The 23,767-nt window shown below is 44.1% G+C and overlaps 1 protein-coding gene across 1 annotated transcript in view; it reads left to right on the top strand.

Annotated features, from left to right (window-relative positions):
• The first annotated feature begins 3,485 nt into the window (after positions 1–3,485).
• C1H8orf74 (chromosome 1 C8orf74 homolog) overlaps positions 3,486–23,767 on the top strand; it is a 36,180-nt gene continuing 15,898 nt past the window's right edge. The window contains exons 1-2 of the mRNA XM_054989988.1: positions 3,486–3,547; positions 6,229–6,421. Coding sequence (XP_054845963.1) covers positions 3,500–3,547; positions 6,229–6,421 — 241 coding nt within the window. The 5' untranslated portion in view covers positions 3,486–3,499. The remainder of the gene's footprint in view (positions 3,548–6,228; positions 6,422–23,767) is intronic.

Here is a 23,767-nt window from a genome sequence, read left to right as displayed (position 1 = left end):
GCTTCTGGACCTAGAATAAGAGAAAACGCCCACAGTTTTCTGCAGAGTGTGGTTGTAGTACCTAGAACATCAAAAGGGCAGTGGGTCTTAACACCAAGTTTTGTCAGACAGAAAGGGCAATAACAATTTTGGTGGTGTGGAAAAAGGCTTTCAGAAAAGGAGAAACTAATACTACTAAAACTAATACTAATGCTTTCAACATTCAAAATGCTTCAAATACATCCTCTCAACATCCCTGGAAGGTAGGACAGTATTATTCTCCTTATAATGTGGATAAGGGTTGAGGCTAAAACATACTGGCTTGCCCAAGGCCATCGCCTGAGCTCATAGCAGAGATGAAATTTGAACCTGGGAATTCTCAACTCACAATTTAGGGAGTAAGCCTAAACAGGTCTACTTGGAAGTAAGTCCCAGTTTAGTCAACGAGACTTACTGCTAGGAATGTGTTTTTAGAATTTTAGAACCTCCCTCTTAGTGACTGCTTGTTATTTTGGCAAATATTCCTTCCCAAAGCTGCCTTTGCTGAGGTAATGGGCCATTTTTAGGAGAAAAGGGGCAGAAAGAAAGGAAATTTGCTTAATCCTTCCTACCAATTCTCCCCTCTAAATCCCCCGATTTTTTTCCTACTTGGACTTGCTGTCTTGGAGCCTAGCTGGGGAAAAATGAGTTCAAATTAAGTTAAATCTGCTACCAGTGGCAGAGCAGCTCCTGGTTCCTCCCTTTTCAGCCCTCAGGACATGTAAGCCCTCTTAGCCTGGAGGCAGGCCCACAAAATCCATGATCCAAGCAACTGCCTTTCCTTGCTTAGCCCTCAGGTCTAAGACTTCTCCTCCTCAGAGAGAAAGAACACAGACAAGTAATCACTACATCTCTAAATGCTGTGGGCCAAGAAGAGTATCGCTGTATACTTTGTGGCAAACTTGGTGGGCAGGCAAGCATATCATGTTCAGCAGCCATGATCACTCATGAGTAGGGTTGCCAGCCTCCAAGTGGTGGCTGGAGATCTCCTGGAATTACAGCTGATCTCCAGGCAACAGAGACCAGTTTCCCTGGAGAAAATGGATGCTCTGAAGGGTAAACTCTATGGCATTATACCCCACTGAGGCCCCTCTCCACCCCAAGCCCTGCCTTTTCCAGGCTCCACGCCCAAAATCTCCAGGAATTTCCCAACCTGGACCTGGCAACCCTACTCATGAGCCAACCCACAGATCTCTTCACCTCACCTCACCTCTGACCAGAACAAGCTATCAAACAGCTTTGCAGCTGTATTTGCAGCTGTATGGTAGCTGTGGTGGTAGAGGCTCATTTCATTCTTCACTTGTGCATCTGCACAGTTACTAACATTTATTCTCCCCAGGGTCACATGGATGGTCAGGTGAGGCAATTAAATGATGGCGGGAGAACTACAACACCTATAAGGCTGTGCAAAGATCATACATAGGCGAAACAGCCTCAATGATAAGGAGGCATTAAATGAGCCCCAGTGGTAAGGCTGGTTTGCTCACTTTTTATTTATACCATTGGCTGACTGATATTATGAGGAGAAGCTGGTCCGTCAGGGAGGGAGGGAGGGAACTAAGCCTGCTATGAAACTACCTGAAAAGTTAATGCATGAAATATTGCTGAGAGCACTGTCCTGTGAGGTTTAAATACATGAAAAGTAACCCAATAAACTTGGTCAAACTACTTCCAAACTGCCCAACAACAATAAAAATTTGGCTCCCTGCTCATGGCCAGTAAGAAGAACATGAGCCAGACAAGGAGAGGGAAAGGCAGGAAGCAAATAAAATTGCCAGCCTTCAGGTGGGAGCTGGAGATCTTCCAGAATTACAACCGAGCCCCAGTCAACAGAGATTAGTTCCCCTGGAGAAAATGGCTACTTAGAAGGGCAGACTATATGGTATTATAAATGCTGAGGTCTCTCCCCTCACCAAACCTTGCTGTCTCCAGGATCCACCCCCCAAATCTCCAGCTATATCCCAAGCATGAGCTAGCTGCTGTGTATTGGGCTAGCTTCAGATAAAGCAAGGCTCCTCAGGTCTGAAATCTTATTGGGTAGTAAATTAGCAGCAGCCAATCGATCCTCTGGAATGCGGGCCAATTGCTGCTTTGGTAAATAGGATGTGTTGTATTCAGTGCATGCAAATGAAGGATCCTAGTTGCATGTGTGCTTATTGGTGGGTTACTGAAAAGGGGCGTATTTTGGGTGCATATATCTGGCTCCTTCAGGAGTGCAAATCAGTTGTATTTTGGCAATAAAGATGTTCTTATGAGCTGAAATCACTGTCTGGCTGAAATCGCTATGGGCCGAGTTCCAGAATTTAATACTGGCCACCCTAGAAGGGAAAGGGTTAAGTGTTCCATCCCTGCCTATTTGTTTCTCTCTGGAAAATGTCCCAGGTTGCTGGCAGCCCTGGGTATGCTGTGGGATGCCTGCTCTTAGGGTTCCACTTGTATACTGAAATGCTTGAGTGTGTGTGTGTGTACAAATGAGATGGGATGAGCCGTCTGTCAGATTTTTCTCTCACCCTTTGTCTAAGGAGTTTGGGGTGGAAAGCATAGCCCTCCCCATAACCTCAGCTCTATGATTGCTCCCACATGGGCACAATCCCCCGTTGTGCTCTCCTTTCCACTGCGAATGCAAAGGCATTTGCTTTGTTGCAAAGGATTTGCAGTACCCTTCCACAGAGATTTTCTTCATGCTTTCCCTTCATCATCTCTATCCCTTGCCGCAGGTGGGGTTTTTCCTTTTTAAAAAAATGAGTAGTAGTAGTGTTAGGACACTATAGTGATATACCACCACCCCCCCCAAAAAAAAACCCTAGCAAAAAAGTCCACCATAGGAGAAATGGTGAGCCTGTGGTTAAAACAGGAAGCAAATGGTGGCCAATGAAGATGGGGAGGTTTGTGGGACAAGAGAGAGAGCGGATGCAAGTCCACACCGCAGGCTGTTTTACTGCAATTGAGGCTATTTTGGACTGAAAAACTAGCTTGCATGGAAATAGTTAAAACCCCTTTCCTCTGTTAAAGATACAGGATATTTTTCTCCAGGCCTCTTGCCAAGCCTAGTGAGAAGTCCTGAAAGGAGAAACTGGGTTTTGTTTAATGTAATTAAAACGGTGCAGAATCTTGCAAAACCAGTTCAGCCAAACTCCTTACAATGCTCTGAAATATTACTAGGTTAACCTGCCTTCACATTGAAGTTTGAACCGGTGAGGCGTTTTAAAAGTGGCCAGATATCAATTTTCTTCAGGAGTTTCTGAATTTGCTGCTCTGTGCTTCTCAAGCAAGGCCAGATATCACCAGAGCCTGTCCAACTCCCCCCCCCCCTCCACCAAGTTGTGTCCCCCCCCCCAATGTGATTGCAGCCTTTATGTCTTTTGCAGTGTTTCCTGGGTCACCCTGCCGTGGAAGGGAGAACTAATAGAAGCTTTCACTTTCTCCATTCCGTGGTTGCGCATCACAAAACAATGTCTCCTAGCAACCAGCTCTGCAAAGGATGGCTAACTTGTCGGCTGAGGGTGTTGAGACAGTCTTTCAGCTGCAGGTAAATTTTTAAAAGTTGGAATTGGTTATTGCCACGTGGAAGGGAGGAGAATCCTGGAAACTTAAAACAAACACGTTGCCAAGCTCCATTCTCATGGTAAAGGATAAAGGCAGAAGTGAAATGCAGTTCTGGAGCAAAAGATAGTGGTTGAATTTGCAAGTTGAACGAATCCTCACCTTGGATTCAGACTCCCGAGATATTCAAAGGACTGTTTGAGGTTAAAATACAAATGATATTTTTAGTTTGGGAAACCATTGTAGCAATTGGTGAGAGGGAGGCCAAATTTTGGTGGCAAGCCTAGAGTTTTGTACATTATTGAAAAATGAAAATAAAAACAAAAAAACTTACTTAATGTTATGGTATGTTCGTTGCTTATTCTTTTGAATGTATTTTGAGTCAACGCCCTCACTTGCATCACGCTTTGAATGTCCTTGCGGAAATTCACATCACACAAAAAAAGTTTGAATTCCTAATTTTGAAAAGACACTTGGTCAATTAAATATTATGTTTCCTTTTTTCAGAGGAAGCTTATGGTGTCTTCATAGGGGAAAGGCTTGTTTTTAAAGGGAAATCATCTATTATACCTTTATTAATGATACATGAATGTTGTGGGGAAAGGAATGTAACCTCCAATACTCCACAAATGGAATTATGTATTCTTATATCAAGAATTACTGTGCAGGCCCTATCTCCAATATGGCATAGCTGGCCTGCTGTATTAATGGCAAACTGGGGTACATTTTTGTTTATTTCTTACATGTGCAGCACGACTCATCTCTAGATTTAATTGCCAGAAGCTTGGTAGAAGGAAGATGACAACTTGAATGATAACTTGAGCAACTCCTGCTAGCAAGATTTTAAACATGCATCCACAGAAATAAAAAACAGGGACAATGATTTACAGAAATCACAAAAAAACAAGGAGTACCCTTGGTAAATGGAGACTGTCAGGTTGTAGTCAGGAAGCATTATGTTAACAAAGGTGCAGTATGTGGCTTTGATTTTCCAAGTCCAGGAAGCCCCAGTCTGGGATGAAATAAACCATAAAAGAATTTGTGCAAAACCACCACTGATGAAACCAAGGGAGCCAGTCTGTGGGTTAACTGTGAGCATAACCAATGCCTCTTTTCCACAGAATAATTAACCGAGCCTTTGCATGAATTAAAGATGAATATTGGGTGTGCCTAATCTTCCTGGCTTTCTTGGTATTAGAACTTTTATCTGGGCCACAGCTGTGATGATTACTACAGGCATTAGGCGAGCTGACACTGGTGACTGCAGCCCTGGCCCAAGCAGAGTAGTGCTTCCTACAGGTGCCACTTGGCTCAACTTGCACCAGGGTTGTTTTAACACGCAAGTACAACCTATGTATGGTGTACAATTGATTTTTCTTTATATGTGTGTTAAGTCATTCTTATGTTATTTTCAATATAGGGACAGTTGAATGTGTGTTTGAAAGCACACATTTATAGAGGTACTAGGGTTGCCAGCCTCCAGGTGGGGGCTGGAGTTCTCCTGAAATTACACAGGGTCTCCAGACTACGTGTATTAGTTCTTCTGGAGAAAATGGCAGGTTCAGAGGGCAAAGTCTATGGTATACCATAATTCCAGGCAGAGTCCCGCTGCAAGTTCCTCTCTTCACAGGCCATGATCCCAAACCTCCTTGAATTTTCCAGGCCAGAGTTGGCAACCTTTCCAGGTACTGGTCCCCAGTTTAATTTGAAAAGTGAACATGCATTGGCATTTTCTTACAGATGTACAAACTTACAGACAGGATGTATGTGTGTTCACTGTAACTTGTGAACAGTCCTGTCTCTCTTCCTCAGGAGAGTGAGCCTTTGGTAAGACATTCCACCTGTATCCTAGCAATCCTTCCTAAATAGAGGACCAGAGGTTAGTGGCCCACAGTGCAATTGTAAGTAACGTTACACCCTGTCCAAGTTGATTGAAGTCAATGAGCTTAGAAGGCAGTACCTCTGCTTAGGATTTTACAGTCACTGGACGTGAAATCTGACAGAGCTGAGCTGCTAATGGCATGTATTTATTTATTTATTTTAAATAGTTCGGTATTGCTTTTCCCAAGCTTGAGACAGCTTGCAAATGTAGCAATACAATACAATAATGCAATACAATAATGAATAATGTTACTATATCATAGCATAACACTAGAGTAAAATAAAACAATACCAGAGACAGTGTTGTGCAATGGTTACAATACTGGCTGGTAAGACCTGGGTTCAAATGAAATTTTCTGTAAGCATGGAGCTTTTAATGCAAAGGAATGTGCAGAGCTGCAGTCTGAATTGGTGCCGTCCATTCTACCACCTTGGCCTTCTGCCACATTATTCCCATCTCACCTCATTCTCCTGGATGTGTGATCCAGGCCTGAGTTGATGAATCATAGAATCATAGAGTTGGAAGGGGCCATACAGACCATCTAGTCCAACCCCCTGCCCAGTGCAGGATCAGCCTAAAGCATCTCTGACAAGTATTCATCCAGCCTCTTCTTGAAAACTGCCAGTGAGGGGGAGCTCACCACCTCCCTAGGCAGCTGATTCCACTTTGGAACTACTCTGACGGTGAAAAAGTTTTTCCTAATATCCAGCCGGTACCTTTGTGCATGTAATTTAAGCCCGTTGCTTCGGGTCCTACTCTCTGCTGCCAACTTTTGCCTTTGTCAGAAAAAACGAGGGCGCCAGTATCTGAGGGAGCTGCTGGAATGGAAGGAGTTTGATGAAATCCGAGATTTGCGGCAAAGCATCCAACTTGACACTATCTACTACAGTCTGGTGTTTGCAGCTGAGAAAGGCTTGCCCTGGCTGGCTGTGGCAGAAGTTGGAAACTTGACGGTTGAATTGCTGGATGAAGCCAAAGGTAAAATTAATAGAATGGAAAGGTGTACTCCCCCCGCCCGCCAAAAATCCAGAACATTGCACCAAATAAGCAAAGGGCTGTCTGTAATTGTTTGGAGAGCAGGGAAAGAGTGGGGTTGCCAGAAAACGGAAAAAAAAGGTTCTTTTGCCTTAATAGAGGCTTAATAGGAAGTTATTTACCTCCATGCCATGAAAAACTTCATTTGCCCATTCCCACACATTAAGCGGTTAAAGGGGCAGAATGTTTTTCCTCCAGGTTGTTGGCAACCCTAGGAAAGGGTCAACAGGTAATGTTGTGTCTTTCTGCAACATAGAGGTTTGCATCACGGTGACTCAGCAGACAGACACCTTTCATTTTGGCACTATTGGTCTGACAGACTCGGAGTCAGGAAGAGCGAGACCTTCCCAAATCATGATGTAAGTAAAACTTAACATTTATGTGGTGTGTTGAAAGCACATTATGCACATTATCTCCATGTAATCCTTGCAACAACCCTGCAAAGTAGGCGTGCTATTATCTCCACAGTGCAGGCGTCAGGGACTCAGTGAGAGGAGGTTGTCTAGAGAGTGGATGGCAGAAGCAAGATACAAACAGAGGATTTCTTGATTCATAGCTCAGTTTTTCAGTCACTGTACTGTGCTAAGCCTGCATTCAGGTGTCTTATTTTCCCATGTTGCCTGAAAGAGAGAATATATGGATGTGGCACGTGCATATAGTCTTTATACATGTTACACAAAGCCCTGATACTTTTTCCAGAGTTCTGATTTGGGTGTACCAAAACTGAGAATCTGCACATTGCCTATTTCTGGAGGATCTACACGCTGTTTCTGGCCTTCCATTACATTTGAACTGTAACATCTGAAAAGAGTTGCTGTAGTTAAACAGATCTGATGTGGGGTCCATCTGATTTTGGCCATTTCCACATGCCCTTAAAGGGACAGCCCACTCACTGAATGAGGCTTTCCCTCGACGTCTCTGCTTGCAAAATGGTTGCGAGCCGTTTGGCTTCTGTTTTTTCAGTGCCTTTCTTTGGGAATGCACTTTCTGCAATCTCTAAAAAGATGCTGAAAAAAAGGAAGCCAAATGGCCCACATCCGTTTTGCAAAGGCTTTGCTCGACTCAGCACCGGACGTTATGTTACTGAGGGCTTAAATGCAAGTCAAAAGTGGATGAAGGATACGTCGGAGTGCACATATACCATCTTTGAGAAAGAGATTCCAGAAATGGGACTCTGCACCGGTTTCCCGTCAGATGGATATTTCTATCTGATTTATGACCTATAGTGCTTTCCTGGCCATCTATATTGTTGCATTGAATTGCATTGGACTGAGTTATTCTGTTTATGGATTTATGTATATAGCTATATAGCTGTGGTTGTGGACTATTTGCTGTACCAGCACTGAGCACTTTATGGGTCTTGTCACGAAGACTGTATGTATTAATATAACTTTGCATTGTGAATGGATTTTGAATATTGTATGAACTGCATGTAATCTGGCAAATTGTAATTGTATTGAATACATGAGTGTTCACTTTTGAAGTGGGTGTCGTTAGGTGGTCCTGAATTCTTTTGTTAGCTTGCCCTGTCAGGACTCTCCAGTTTCTGTTACGTAGATCTTGGAAACTAAGCAGGGTCAACTTTGGTTAGTAATTGGATGGCAGACCTCCAACAAAGACCAGGGCTGCTTAAGCAGGCAATGGCAAACCATCTCTGTTAGTCTCTTGCCATGAAAACCCCACCAGGGGTCACCATCAGTCAGCTATGACTTGATGTCACTCTCTATCACTACCATACGTTCTTGCAGAAGTTTAGAACTTATTGAATAACAGGAAGGGGCGAGGTCAACTCCTGCTCTAGCTTACCCTGTGTATGATGTTTTATTTATTAAATTTTATTTATTAAAATATTTATATCCCACATTTCCCTTGTGGACCAAGGGAGCTTACATGTCTAAATTAAAACCATCCGAAACAAAATAAAACCCCATTAAGTCCCCGCAAGAAAATACCTGAACCTCAAACTCCATTGAAAGTTGTAGTAAATAAAAGAACCTTACAGCACCTCCTAAAAACATATATGAACTGTGCTTTCCTCACATCTTCAGGGATCCCATTCCAAAAAGAGGAGCCACTACTGAAAAGGAATGGGCTCTGGTAGATGCCAAGCAGGCAGCCTTAAGCAGGAGGATGGCCAGAAGGTAGCAGCTAGTAGAGTGTAATTGTCACACAAGAACATAATGGAGAGCAACAGTCTTTCAGATAGGTGGCCTGGGCTCCAGTCCATAAATGTAAGGATGCCAGGCAACTCTCAAGAGACTTCACTTCAGGAGTAAAAGTTCTTTATTGATAAGATGCCAGTATCATACACTTCGGCCGTCCTTGCTAGGACTGGCAGCTACAGACAAACAGATATCGGTCCCCCAAGGTTACTCCTAATCCCCCCCTTTCGCCTTACAGTCCTCTAACTCTGCAAGCAGGAAAACAGGCCGTGTGATTCATGGACTTCTCAAGGCCAGGCAGGCTCCCAGACTCCAGAACAAACACCTCCTTTCTCAGTCGTGTCCCCCCCACCCCAGTTCAAATGACAGAATCACCTCTACAGCATCAGCTTCAGCTACCTGGCTTCAGCTGCAGGGGTATTGAATATGACAGGTGATCCAGAGCACCTGACAATAAAGGCTTTTAAAGGTAATAACCAGCAACTTCCATTAAACTCAGAAGCAGTGCATTAGGAACAATTCTGGAGTGATGACAGTGAACCAAGCTACAAGTGACGAATTACACTTGCCTGGCAAGTGAACAGACTCACGTGTATTCCTTCCTGTTCACTTGCTATTCACTTGCTCTCCACAAGTGGAGCGCAAGTGAATGGCAAGTGAACAGGGAGGAATACACGTGAGTCTGTTCACTTGCCAGGCAAGTGTAATTCGTCACTTGTAGCTTGGCTCAGTGTTTCAGTTCTTCATTAGAAACTGATAGATTGGCTGATCTGGAGTAAACACCAACTTCTGTTCTCCCGAACTGAAAGACCTGGGTAGAAAGTACAGTTTTCCTTCTTTTTTTTATTTAAAAAGAAAATTTTATTTAAAAAGAAAAGATATGACAATAGAAAGTGCATAAAAAGAAGCTTATACAAACAGTGCATTGAGATTAATTTGAGACTTATACTATGCAAGGGGAACACTGGACAGCTGCTCTTGGAAGTTGCTCCCCACAGCATGACAACACAGAAATTAATCAGGCAAAATATTCCCTCTGTTGGAGATGTGTGTTGGAGAAAAACATTTTGCATGGTTTAAAAAAGAAATTGTCAGGCTTCTATTGAAGGTAGAAAATAGGGCTTACATAAAAATAGCTGGCAACCTGAGCCATGCGCTTTGCGGCTCAAGTTAATATGAAGTAAATTGCTGCTTGTTGAAAAGGTGGGTGGGAATGCACCATCTAATTAATTACAAGCAGTTATCTAATTAACGATAGTGACATTTATCACATTATAAACTAGAGAAAAGAGGCCATTGGGAAACAACTGAGGAGGTTGGCAAGGGAAGGCTAAGCTCCAGTGTTTTTAATAATTGGGCAGAAGAGGGAGTTTCGGTGGCATGGCCTCTCTCGGCCCTGCATGCCAAGTTACACCTGCCAAAGTTTCCCGTATGATACATTTACAGCAGGCATAAAGCTCTGTCTCCTCGATATCTCATCACACAACTATTTCCTGGTTGTACAAGCCAAGGAGAGGTAAGCCTGTAAAATTACATTGGCAGATAAGATTCAAAGGCAGTGGGGCGGTAGAGATCAGCCCTTTTCATCAGCAGGCTGATGCTCAGAGGAGTAAAACTGGTAAGCATAAGGTGAAAGCAGCTGACCTCAGCACAAGAGAGGCTCTACAGGTTCTTCTGACGCACAGATGAGGTTATAGACATACTTGCTGCCTGGATAGTGTGGGTAGTATGTGTGGGTCGTGTCTGGGTAGTTTGTGTGCATGTGTGTGTGTGAGATCCGTGTCACAGATACAAGAGATGAACTCCGCCCTGTCCCAGGCCAACATCTGTATTAGCATGGAACTTGATCTTGCACAAGCCGAGACTGACAATCTATCAGTTTCTAATTAAGAGGTAAAATGCTGTCCTTGGCTGACCTAGTTTTGGGGCCCAAAGAAATTGCAGCTTGAATGTCAACTGAGGTAAATTTGCCTCTGTTCCAGAGATTCATTCAGTATCAGAGGGCAGTGACGAGAGTAGGGTTGTCAGGTCCCCTTGCCTCCAGGCAGGAGGGGGAGAGTCCTGGCTCTTACCTCCTTCCAGTGATGTTCCTTCTGGTGATGTCACTTCCAGTGATGGCACCGCGCACACGCAGGGGTGCGTGCCTGCTTTGCAGCAGGCTGATTTGGGCCTCAGATGGGCCCAATTAGACCCGTTTGGGGGCCAAATCAGTCCTCAGTGAAGTGTAGCCCACAGCGAAACACGAGAGTGCTCCCAGGGTGGCGCAATGACGTCAGTGATGTCATTGTGCCCCCCCAGGAGCATGCCCAAGAGGCCCATTGCCATACCTTCCTCCCCGGCTAGATGAGAGTCCGGAAGGGCCCCCAAATTGTGATGCAAAGCACGTGCAAACTTTATGCATGCACAAAGAAAACAGAAGAAGTGAGTGCTGGGTCCCCTCCCCCTCCTGCCTGGAGGGTAAGGGGACCTGGAAACCCTAATCCAGGTGACTTGCTACCATAGGGTTGCCAGGGGCTCCCTGGCAATTGAGGGGGACTTACTGGGGCTGGGTGCTCACTGGCAATACACCGACATCATTCCTTATGTGCCCGGAAGTAACATCAGCACATTGCTGGGGGAACCCACAAGGGCTTGCAGAGGGCAAACTGCCCGGTGATTGCCTGCCACTGGCAGCCATCCTGGGCAAATGGGAAAGAGCCAGTTTGGTATAGTAGTTAAAAGCGCGGGACTCTGATCTGGAGAGCCGGGTTGATTCCCCACTCCTCCACTTGAAGCCAGCTGGGTGACCTTGGGTCAGTCACGGCTCTCTGGAGCTCTCTCAGCCCCACCCACCTCACAGGGTGTTTTGTTGTGGAGATAATAATGACATACTTTGTAAACCACTCTGAGTGGGTGTTAAGTCATCCTGAAGGGCGGTATATAAATCGAATGTTGTTGTTGTTGTTACTACTTCAGATGCTCCCTAGGATTCTGAAGAAGTGAGCTGTGACTCATGAAAGCTCATACCTTACCACAAATTTTGTTAGTCTTATAGGTGCTACTGGACTCTTGCTCTTTTCTATGGCTACAGACCGACTAACATGGCTACCCATCTTGGCATTTGGGCAAAATTCTAGTTTTGTCTAAATACCAGAGCGTATCCAGTGTCTCCCCACAATGCATTAACATCACTTCCAGCTGCATGGCGAATGATGTCAGCATGTCTTTCTGGCAACTGTTGGGAGACTGGGAGGGTGTGGGGAGTGCAGCAATTAGCTTTGTCACCTCCTTGCACTGCCACAATAACATAACGTCTAGAATATTTGCTATATTCTAAGACTCCTACTCCCACCTCCCCAAGCAACAACATCAATTCCAGAAGTGACAGCATCATGGCACATTGGCACAGTGTGGAGGTACATGCAGGGCCGGCGCCACTGTTGAGGCAGTGAGTTGGGCGCTGCGGGCACTGCGGGGCTGGAGGGGATGCTGGAGGGGATGCCGGGGGCGGAGGCGGGCACCACGCTGCCACCAGCCAGCCTTGTACTACCGCCACACCCCCCCGGGCAGGCGCAGCAGCCATGGGCCAGGGACGGCAGGCGGCCGGGGCAGCGTACAGAGCACGGGCGGCCTCCTTACACCGCCCCAGCCACCCGCCGGCCAATGGCCACGGCGTCACTACGTGAGGATGGCCTCAGGTGCCAGTGACCCTGGCGCCGGGGCTGGGTACACGCACCCATTTGCCCAGGGTGGCTGCCAGCGGTGGGCAATCACTGGGCAGTTTTCCCCCTGCAAGTCCTTGTGGGTCCCCTGCTGCGTGCCTGGGCCTGGCCTGGTGGCTGGTACCATACAAATGAGGCTGGTCATGCCCAGAGGCTGAAACTATGTAGAATTCTCCCAGGGAGAGGCTGCCAACGGGAGGAAAGGCAGGGAAGCTGAAGACAGGAGGGCAGATAAAGATTGGCTGGTAGGATAGAAGGGTGCAGGAAAGGAGGAGAATGGGGGAGGTGGGGTTTCAAGAAAGGGGAAGAGAAAATAGTTGAGGGAAAGGAAAATTAAATTCCCTCTCCACAAGCCCTTTGTGAGTTCCCCTCTTGTTCTTCCTAACCTTCTTTTTTCATCTGCATTGGAAAAGATATGGAGTCCCTGCATCTTTCCCCACAAGGATAGAAAAACAGCTTGGGGGTCGCTATTTATGAGCTGACAAAGAAAGGAGGGCGGGTTAAGCATCCTCTCCCCACCTGCTCGTTTCTGTGCCTGCCCCAGGCTGCATTGGTTTTGCTTTGTTTTGTTTTGAAAAAGCAAGATAAAGTACAGAAATATTAGAGGCTGTAACAAAAAAAAAAGGTATATTGTAAAGATTACACAGATACAATGGTTTTTACAATAGGATAAGCAACCAGTGTGGCTTCTCCCTTTTAGAAGGTTGCAAAGATGGATTTCTGCGCCCCATTTGAATACAGTACAATATGAAGTGATCCAGTCATCATTTGGACCAGGAAATTATGTAAATTTCTCGAAATGAAGTACTGCTAGCATTCCGCATACGAGTACATGGTTTAATATATGACTGGTGCTAATGTCATGACAGACTGTTGCCAGTGTTATTTATGTGTATACAATTTTATGTTGCATTTACATGGCACATTTTCGTAATTGTCTTCTACATTGCATTATATGCTCTGCTATTATTTATGCACGGGCTTAACTACATTCTTTCTGTGTAATCTTCTCCATACACCTAATTTTATTATTAAAGTCTTTGGTACTTTTGTATTTTGTCTTTATCCCTTTCCTTTTTTAAAAATGAGGAAATTGTTGTATGTCTTCAATTAACCTGTCATTTGAACTGACTCAAGAGATTTTATTTTACAAATGGCATGGGGCTAAAAAGAAAAGAGTCCCTTCAGTCAGGACTGTGAGATGCAAGGCTTATATTTGTCATTCTGATGGTTTGTGGTGGACTTCAGACTTTTATTTTTAGAAGTTCATATGAACTGGCTTTCGTTTGAGTCTACAGAAATCTGTGTCACATCTCCCTCTTGTGGCTGGGATGCCTGCCTGTTACAGCAGAAATTCTGCACTCCCTTCTGATAATACCTGAAAAGGAAAAACAAACAAACAAACAGCAGAGATAGTCTTCTTGTATCAACACTCATGCTTGATTCAGAGTTTTCCTTCTGCAATCTCTATGGTGACTGGATAGGAAGGAAAAGGCATTTCATGACTCAGTCGTATGTATGGTTACCTGATATCTCATTTGAGTGGCCAACAAGTAGAAACACATCCTCATGATTGGGAAGTGAGTCAGGTAGTGCAAAGAAGTGGCCTGGGAGAAAGGGGTGGGTGGGATCCATCAAGTCAACATATTGACCAACTAGGCCAAAGGCGGGGTCAGAATCCACAGCCAAGGCAGGAGATAGAATCACTAGCCAGCTAAAACTAATCATTCATCTCCCAGGCTTGTTACTGGGGGGGGGGGGGGAGAGGAATGTAAAGCACAAAATAAAACAAAGACCGGGGTGTTGGGCTTCAAATAGACATGGAGCCAAGAGGCCCTGTGGTTTCTTGAGAAGCTTATAACAATGCCCTGAACTGCATAGAGACTGGACAACTGCATGACCCCCTGGCAATGCCATTTCCCCATCCAGTACTGTTTACTCTGTATGGCAATTCACACACATCAGGGTTGCCAGCCTCCAGGTCGGGCCTGAAGATATGGAATTACAGCTGATCTCCAGACTACAGAGGTGTCCCCCTGGAGAACGTGGCTACTTTGGAGGGTGGCAATATAGTGGCCTGGCCAGATGTCTGCCAATGGCAGGCAATCTCCTGGGATTCCTGACGCTGCCCAGCAGTCACCCGCTGATTGGAGGTAAGGTTTCCAGGCTGGGAAGTCGGGTGCATGTGCACTTGTGTCCCCTGGCAATGATGTGACCCAGAAGTGATGGCATTGTGCCAGGGCCGATTCTTTAACAGTCAGGCCAAAACATTGTGATTTTGCTGTGTTTGGGGCCAATTGATAAAGAATCAGCCCTGGCTTGACACTCTTGCAACTAGGTCACACCAGAGTGACATCCTTGGCCCAGGACGTGGATGCATGACAAGTAATAGCCGCCTCATTTCCAATTAGTTGCCGGGGGAACGAGGCAACCCTACATTATATCCCTCTGAGGTCTCTCCCCTTCCCCAACCCCACCATCCTTGGGCTGGCCCTCAAATCTCCAGGAATTGCCCAACCCAGAGTTGACATCTCTACACACACATATACAGTGACTGTGATCTGAGATCTTACCATGGATCTGACATCAGATCTAGTCTGGCCTTCACTGGGATGGTAACATTCTGTCTGGACTAAACATTCGCATGTGGAAGAGCTGATTCAACCATGAGTGGTTCAGCCTAAGTATATTTTAGTGCAAGTGTAGTTTCTGTATTGTACATCCAGATGCAAAATAGGGCAGCATTTGTCCCTTAAAGAGCTTTTGTGTGAAAGAGAATTCCAAAAGGAACAGTTGTCCCTACCCTTGCAGGGCAAGCCACACCTGCCACAATTCCTTCTTTTTAAAAGAAGACAACCAGTGCTGTTGTTGACGGCTGGTAATCCTTGTTTAGCTCCCCACTATTTCCTTTAGTGTTTGTGCTGTTCCATATCAAGCAACATGGATGTAAATCTGTGTGACGTGGTTCCCTCTCAAGGGAGCACATTGTTTGGGTCGAGAAACTTTTTTTTAAGGCAGTGTTTCTAAACATGTGCAGATTACCTTTCCTTTATAAAAGGAAACAGTCTCTGAATATGAACAACATGCATCCTTGAAGGGAACCACATCATACAAATTTAAATCCACACAGATGGATATGTCTATTAAGAGCACAAATGCTAAAGGAGAGTAGGGGCTTGCCTAAAGCTACCACATATGTTCAGGGCCAAGGCAGAATAAGGCCGTCGTCACACGGGCCCTTATTTCATCAGTTTTGCACTAGAAATCGTTTCTTCTGTTATCGTTATTAGAATGGATTCTCCCATCTTTTGATGACTGCTTGCACTTCCAGTCAGTCACATTAGAAGAGAAAAGCACAATTTGACAGTCAGTCAAAGTGCCTCCGGAAACGGGCCCCTAAAAATTCCACCCCTTATTTAAAAAAAAATTCGCATATTTGCGCTATATCACTCTTCTATTATACCAATGTTGTGCTGGGCTAACCCAAAAGCCAACCGTGATAGGTAGCAGAGGTTTCCCGCCCATGGCAGAATAGCGCTATAGCGCTATAAGGCTGACGTTTAAAAAAAAAATTACTTTGAGGCTTAATTGCGGGTCACGCTGGGGCTTGTGGGAGTGTAGGTCAGGAGAATCAGTGTTAGGTGAGACAGATGATCGGGGGAGAGTGAGCGTTTTGGTGTTGCAAAGCATTCATAGTCAATCCAGGGCATTCACATGAAAGTGGATAAAGATGGCATAAAGAGTCACAAAGCGTGAATTGGGGAGAATGGCGAAATCGCAAGAGAGCCAGAATAAGGTGAGCATTCAGCGGGAGATGGCGCTAGTTTGGCGCTAAATTTATGGCCGTGTGATGATGGCCTATGATGCATAGACTTCCCTGCTCACCGTTCTGTCACTGTACCAACCAAATCCTATTTGTACAGCAGATTTGGCAAAATATCAGAAGGTGAATTCCAACTTTTTTAAAATTTACATTTTTCCACCTCTTTTGCAATATGGTGGTGAGGAATACTTTTAAAAAGCCTAAATCTTGCAACAGCTAGTGGTTCCCATTCAGCAGGACGCGCGCTTAGTCTGGGCAAGGCCGGTTCCAGGTTTCAGAGGCAACAAGATGCTGTCCAGTGAGCCTCTTCGCAGACATAGCCAGGATGTAGGTAGTGAGGCAGGGGCAGACTGGAAGGCCATAACAGCACAACAGCCATCTTTGATTCCCCTCCCCCCAGTAACTAGTTTTTAGAGGTACACCGTTTTTTAACCCGGTGCTTCCATGCAGCTATCATAGCTAATAGCTGCTATCCCCCCATGAATTGCTCCATGAACTCTTTCTGGTGCTGCTATTTATTGAAACAAAATGGAACTAGAGATGAAAGGGGTAGGTGGGCTTCCTCCTCTTTTCTAAAACCCAGAAACTGAACAGTGTTTACCCTTGGGGGACACTAAAAAAAACCTATTCTAGTGGGAATCTAACGCAGAATGTTTGTAACCATGTGTATTCAGATTTGGAGAATTGGATAGAGATGTTCTTTCTCCCAAACTGATGGCAGCAGCTCTACTTCAGATACCTCTGAGCACGTCCTCTGTGTCTGTGGGTGATACCAGATGAAAGCTAATCCAGGGCAAACAAAGCTGTGTCTTCTGTGCCTCCTGATATATTTTAGGGCTAGTTCCTGCAAGATGTTTGAGCTGTTTGCCCCCACCTCACTGCAGGATCAAGCCTTGTTGATATCTGTTCAGTCCCATTAACGGCTTGGCATCCAACATGCAAACACACGCACCTCTGGGCAGGGTTTTGCATTCTGAGATCTGTTTTGCCCTGGGTTGTGTACACTACCTCTCGATAAACACGTGCATTTTCTGCTGACCTCCAAATCCTTGTGTGTTTTCTTCTCTCCTCCTTTCTCCTGCTTTACTTTTGCCTTCACTTTGCTGCCAAGAAGCAAATTAGAGCGAATGTGGGGGCCTTGTTTGCTTATGAGATAATGCCTTCGGTTCACACCATCTAGGTGTGGCATGTGTTTACTTAACACAGGTTTTTTAGAAGAGATGGTTTTAGAGGCCACAAAAGCCTCTGGAATTGGGTCTTGGTGTGAATTTTTGCATTGCAGTCCTTTGAACATTCAAAGTCTAGGCCTCCCAGGTAGTGCTAATGTTGGTTGTTGGATACTTCTGTACCAAGTAGGAAGGTGGTGGCAGGGCCAGTTCTTTGGACAAGAGACTCAAAAGTCTGCTTAGGACAGCACAACGAGGAGGGTTCTGACTGGATTCAGCTTCTTGCAGCCCAGGAGGTGCTGGGCATTGCCTCCTGAGTCTGTACAGGTTATAGCTGAGGCTGACTTTGCTGTAGGGGCTCATCTTGGAGTTAGCCACAGTGGTGCAAGAGGAAGCAGTGGATATATTCCACTTGTGGTGACAAAATATTCTGAGCCAGCCTGGGTGTGTAGATGCTCCTGGTGCATTGGCCAAAGGGCCAAGAAACATCACCCCCTTTAGCAGGTTAATTATCTAGCTGTCCCAATTCCTTCCCCTTTCTCTTATCTCTGAGTTGTGACAAGATTCTGCTTATACTGGAGAGTCTGATCAAATGGACGGATCTGCTATTGAGAGAGTTTAACCCTCCTCTACAGAGAATGCCTGGATGGACAGCAGAGAGGCCTCCCCCCACCGGCATCGTATTTACTGTCACTCTACATTTCACAATGCTTGCCTGTTGCATGTTTATGTGTGTCCCCCCCCTCTGTTCCCAGCACATGCACTTATCCATGCTCTACAGTTTGCTGTTTGCACAACTCATCCTTTGATTTGATACCCTTGGGCGTGTGTGAGAGCATTCCAGCTGCAAAGTTACGTGGCCACTTCCACAGGTTACCAAAACCTGTTTGTCCTTTATGGTGTAAATGGGGACATGGGTCATCTCTCTGATCAGAAATGGACTGATGTGGGTGGAGGTCACCCTTTCCAGCTAGTGTTTATTCATAAGATAGTCAAGGCACTTTTAGGGTGGGTCTTATTTGCCTAATGCAGAATTTGAAGGCCCCATGTGATGGGCAAACTGTTTGAACATCATCTGGTGTATTTGAGCTGGCCTCATATCTCAGCTAGAAGTAAACTTTGAAAGCTTTGAGGATGGCGAAGAAGAAAGCAGGAAGAGGGACAAAGCTCTCTATTTGCAATAATCAACAAACTAATTATTTAGGGTTGGATCCAACCAGCTTTTTCGCTTGTGAGAAAGGGAGGAGGGGTTCCCTTTTGACCATCCAAAAGGTTATGCTGCGGATCATGGGACCTGCATGGATAAGAGCCATGTGGCTCTGGAGGCGGTGGAATGGAAGAGAATTGGGTAAGACTGGATGGAAAACAGCTGGCTGGATCCAACCCTAAATCTTTATTTAAATTTCCCCCTTCTGCCTCATAAATGAGGTGGTGTGCTGAGTCAGTAATCAATAAAAAACACAGAACTCAGCAGCAATGAAAAACTAAAAGAAGAATCATAATCCAATCTGGTTGAATTCTAGAAGAGTGCATGTTTTCATGTAGATTTAAAAGAAGGTCAGGGGGGCAAGCATGGGGATGATCATGGTCTCCATTTTCTTAAAATCATCTCATCATAGAATCACAGAGTTGGAAGGGGCCTAGCCGACCATCTAGTCTAACCTCCTGCCCAATGCAGAAACAGCCTAAGGATCTCCGAAAAGTATTCATCCAGCCGCTCTTTGAAGACTGCCAATGAGGAGGAACCCACCACATTCCTAGGCAGCTGATTCTACCATTGAAATACTCTTAACGAGAAGAAGTTTCTCCTAAAATCCAGCCAGTACCTTGCCTCCAGTAACTTGCCTCCTGTAGTTTAAACCCATTATTGCAAGTCCTCTGTTGCCAACAGCTCCCTCCCCTCCCCTAAGTGATAGCCTTTTAAATACCTAAAGAGAGTGATCATGTCTCCCATCAACCTTCTCTTCTCCAAACTGAACGTTCCCAGGTCCTTCAGTCTTTCCTTGTAGACCTTTGTCTCCAGGCCCCTGATCATCCTGGTTGCTCTCCTCTGCACCCGTTCTGATTTACCCACATCCTTTTTGAAGTGAGGCCTCCAGAACTGCACACAATACTCCAAGTGGGGCCTGACCAATGCGGTAGATAGTGGAACAATGACATCCTGTGATTAGGATGTTATACTTTTGTTAATACACCTCAAGGTTGTGTTCACCTTTTTTGCTGTTGCACACTAACTGCTCATATTTAACTTCCCATCCACCCGTATCCCAAGATCTTGTTCACACACGCTGCTACCCAAAAGTGTATCCCTCATCCAGTATGCATGCTTTGCATTTTTATTACCCACGTGGAGAACCTGGCAATTATCCATGTTAAATTGCATCTTATTCAAATCTGCCCACTTTTCTAGTGTGTTCAGAGCTCGTTGAATTCTATCTCTGTCTTCAAGGGTGTTTGCTACTCCTCCCCGTTTGGTGTCATCTGTAAATTTAATGAGTAATCCCTTCACATCCTCATCCAAGTCATTTATAAAAATATTGAAAAGCACTGGGTCCAGGACCAAGCCCTGTGGACACCTCCCTCCAATAAGATGTGATGCCACTGACAACTACTCTTTTGGTGCCATTATGCAGCCAGTTCCCTATCCATCTATAGCCATCCTAAAGTCCAGTCCACAGTCCGCCAGTTTACCCATCAGAACATGATCAGGAACCTTGTCAAAAGCTTTACTGAAATCCAGATAAACTACATCAACAGCATTCCCATAATCCAGTAAGCCTGCCACTCAGTCGTAGAAGGAGCTGAGGTTGGTTTGGCAGGACCTGTTGGGACAAATCCATTCTGACTTACTTGTATCACCATGTTGTCCCTCAGATGCGTGCAGATTGACACCTTTAATATCTATTCCAGTATCTTCCCTGGGACAGAGGTCAGGTTGACTGACCTGTGATTCCCAGGATCATCATCTTCCTCCAAGGCTCTCAGGTAGCAAGCCTAGAAATGTAATGCCAGCCACCTGAATATGATGGACCACTGACTGTTCTAGACATACCTTTGTCATTTAGGCACCATGTTTTTCTACAGTAGCATGTAGACTTGGGTCTAGGACAAGGTCAGGATCTGCCAATGGAGAGCCAAACCATGTTACATTTAACTTGTGACATCAACACTTGCAGCAGGATTTCAGCTGCAAGTTTCCCATGGCAATTCAATTTAAAAGTGCCATAGGGGTTTGATTCTGCTCGAGACCACAGCATAGGAGAAGGAGGGACTCTGAGTTCCTCCACCAGAGGGATGTTATTTGTCTTGTCAGAGGTGGGCTGTATGCGGCAAGTAACACCCCCCAGGGCCATTTCCTTTTTTTTTTTGAAAAGTTTTTTATTGGGTTAGAACATTATTATTTTTGCATTACAATCAATTTTCCCCTAATTTTCCGTTTCTAACCCCCTCCCTTTCCCCCCCTTTTGTTGACTTCCAACAGCTTTCCCACCCTCTGTCCCTTTTCCCTTACTTCTATTAAATTCCTCTATCTAAAACAGATATACATTCTCCATTATATTAAGCAGTACATCTTTAACTCCCTTACTTATTATACACCCAAACTATACGTCTTTAGATAAACAATTTATCCCATTTTCCAGTTTTGAATATTTCTATATAAACCTGTATATCATAAACCATAAAAATTTCCCACATTTAAATCAAACAATTTGATTTGTTCTCTATGTATTACTCATTTCATCTTTTTATGGTAATTCTATATAACTCCTCAGATACTCAATCAATTTAACTCTTCTATACATTCAGTTTGGTGCATATAAATCTTGTCAAAGAAAGAAAATATTGTTAGTCAATCCTCATGTTTAAACCTTATCATTAATTATTCTCTATCAGTTAACCTATACATATCTATATATATCTCAATCAATTAATCTAACTGCTTATAAATTCACATTTCTCTTCCTCCCCCGGTAAAGTCACCCCTCTCTTTTATACTTTTATTATACTTCAGTAGTTCTCAAACTGCCACAGTTTTCCTCCCACCTCCCATTTCTTCTCCAGATATTGTTTCAGCTTCTCCCAGTCTGTGTTAAACTGCCCTGAGTCCAGATCTCTCAGTTTTCTTGTCATCTTGTCCATTTCAGCCATATACAGCAATTTGTAGATCCAATCTTCAATAGTTGGTACTTCTTGTACTTTCCATTTCTGCGCATACAAAAGTCTAGCTGCTGCAGTCATATAAAAAATCAACGTCCTATGATGGGCTGGAATTCCCTCCATTCCCAAGTTTAGCAGCAGGAGTTCTGGGTTCTTATTTATTTGAAACTGTAAAATTTCACTCATTTCTCTTATTATTTCCCCCCAGAACTGCCTAGCTACCTCACACGACCACCACATATGATAGAGGGAGCCCTCATGTTTCTTACATTTCCAGCATTTATTAGAAGTATTCAAGTTCCCTAGCGCAATCTTCTTTGGTGTCATGTACCAACGATAGATCATTTTGAAAATGTTCTCTTTAATATTGATACATGTCGTTGTCTTCATTGTAGTTTTCCACAAGTATTCCCATGCCTCCATTGTTATTTCTTTATTGAAATTTATAGCCCATTTCACCATCTGTGTTTTAACTATCTCATCCTCAGTATACCATTTCAACAGTACTTGGTATACCTTGGATATTCTTTTCTTGTCTTCTTTAAGAAGGGTCTGCTCTAGTTCCGAGTTCTCTGTTCGTATGCCCCCTTTTACAGAGTCCGAATTGTATAAATCTCTAATCTGTCTGTACTGGAACCAATCGTAGTTAGGTGATAGTTCCTCTTGCGTCTTTATTCTAAGTTTAGATACTTCAATTTTAGTTATTTCTTTGTATGTTAAACATTGTTGTTCATTATCAACAGCTCTCGGATCTATCACCTCGTATGGAACCACCCACAAGGGGGTTCCTTCTTGTAAGTAAATTCTGTACTTCTTCCAGATTGTATATAAACTTCTCCTTACAAAATGATGTAGGAACATCGAGTTGACCTTTACTTTGTCGTGCCATAGGTATGCGTGCCATCCAAAAATTTTTTTATATCCCTCTAGGGCTAATAGTTTCTTATTCTTTAACGTCATCCACTCTTTTAACCAAACTAGGCAGATTGCATCATGATAAAGTCTCAAGTTGGGCAGTTGCATTCCGCCTCTTTCCTTTGCATCTTGTAAAACTTTTACTTTCACTCGAGGCTTCTTGCCTGCCCAAACAAAATCTGATATTTTCCTCTGCCATTTTTCAAATTGTTTAGAGTCTCTGATGATTGGTATTGTCTGTAGCAAAAACATTACTCTTGGTAACACATTCATCTTAACTGCTGCAATCCTGCCCAACCATGACAGATTCAGTCTATTCCATTTGATCAAGTCTCTCTCTATCTGAGTCCATAATTTTTCATAATTATTCTTGAACAAATCTATATTTTTTGCAGTCAGCTCAACTCCCAAGTATTTCACCTTACTAGTTACTTCACAGTCCGTTATTTCCATTAACAATTGTTGTTTCTGCTTAGTCATATTTTTGCATAATATCTTTGACTTCTTTTTGTTAATGAAGAAACCTGCCAAGTCACCAAACTCCTTGATCTTATCTATCACTTTTGGCATGTTCTCCAATGGATCTTCTACAATTAACATTATGTCATCTGCAAATGCTCTGACCTTATATGAGTAGTCCTTTATTTTTATTCCTCGTATTTCCTCATCTTGTCGTATTTGTATCATCAGAATCTCCAATACTAAAATGAACAACAATGGAGATAACGGGCAACCTTGTCTTGTTCCTTTACTAATCGTCAATTTCTTAGTCAGTTCATCATTCACTACAATTGCTGCAGTCTGGTCTCTATAAATTTCTTTAATTGCTCTGATGAATCTTTCTCCCAGTTGTAGCTTTTCCATAGTGGCAAACAAAAAGTCCCAGTTTAAATTGTCAAACGCTTTTTCAGCGTCTACAAAGAAGAAACCAACCTCTTTATCACAACGCTTATCATAGTATTCAATAGCATTGATCACTGTCCTTAAATTGTCTCTTATTTGTCTGTCTGGCAAAAAGCCTGCTTGTTCTTCCTCTATGACTTCCGAGAGCCACCCCTTCAGTCTCTCCGCCAATATCTTCGCAAAAATTTTGTAGTCATTGTTAAGTAATGATATAGGCCTGTAGTTTTTCACGTTAGTCAGATCTTGGCCCTCTTTTGGGATCAATGATATATTCGCTTCGCTCCAAGTGTCTGGAATTCTTTGATCCCTAAAAACTCCGTTCATCACCTCTTTTAGGAATGGTGCCAGTTCGTTGGCCATTGTCTTGTAAAATTTAGCCGTAAGTCCATCTGGCCCTGGCGCCTTTCCTAGATTTGCAGATTGTATTGCCTTACTTATTTCCTCATTGGTTACTTCACTAT

The sequence above is a fragment of the Eublepharis macularius genome, chromosome 1 (assembly GCF_028583425.1).
Source record: "Eublepharis macularius isolate TG4126 chromosome 1, MPM_Emac_v1.0, whole genome shotgun sequence".
NCBI classification, from domain to species: domain Eukaryota; kingdom Metazoa; phylum Chordata; class Lepidosauria; order Squamata; family Eublepharidae; genus Eublepharis; species Eublepharis macularius.
The sequence above is the reverse complement of the archived record's forward strand: the minus strand, read 5'-3'. Positions and strand labels throughout refer to the sequence as shown.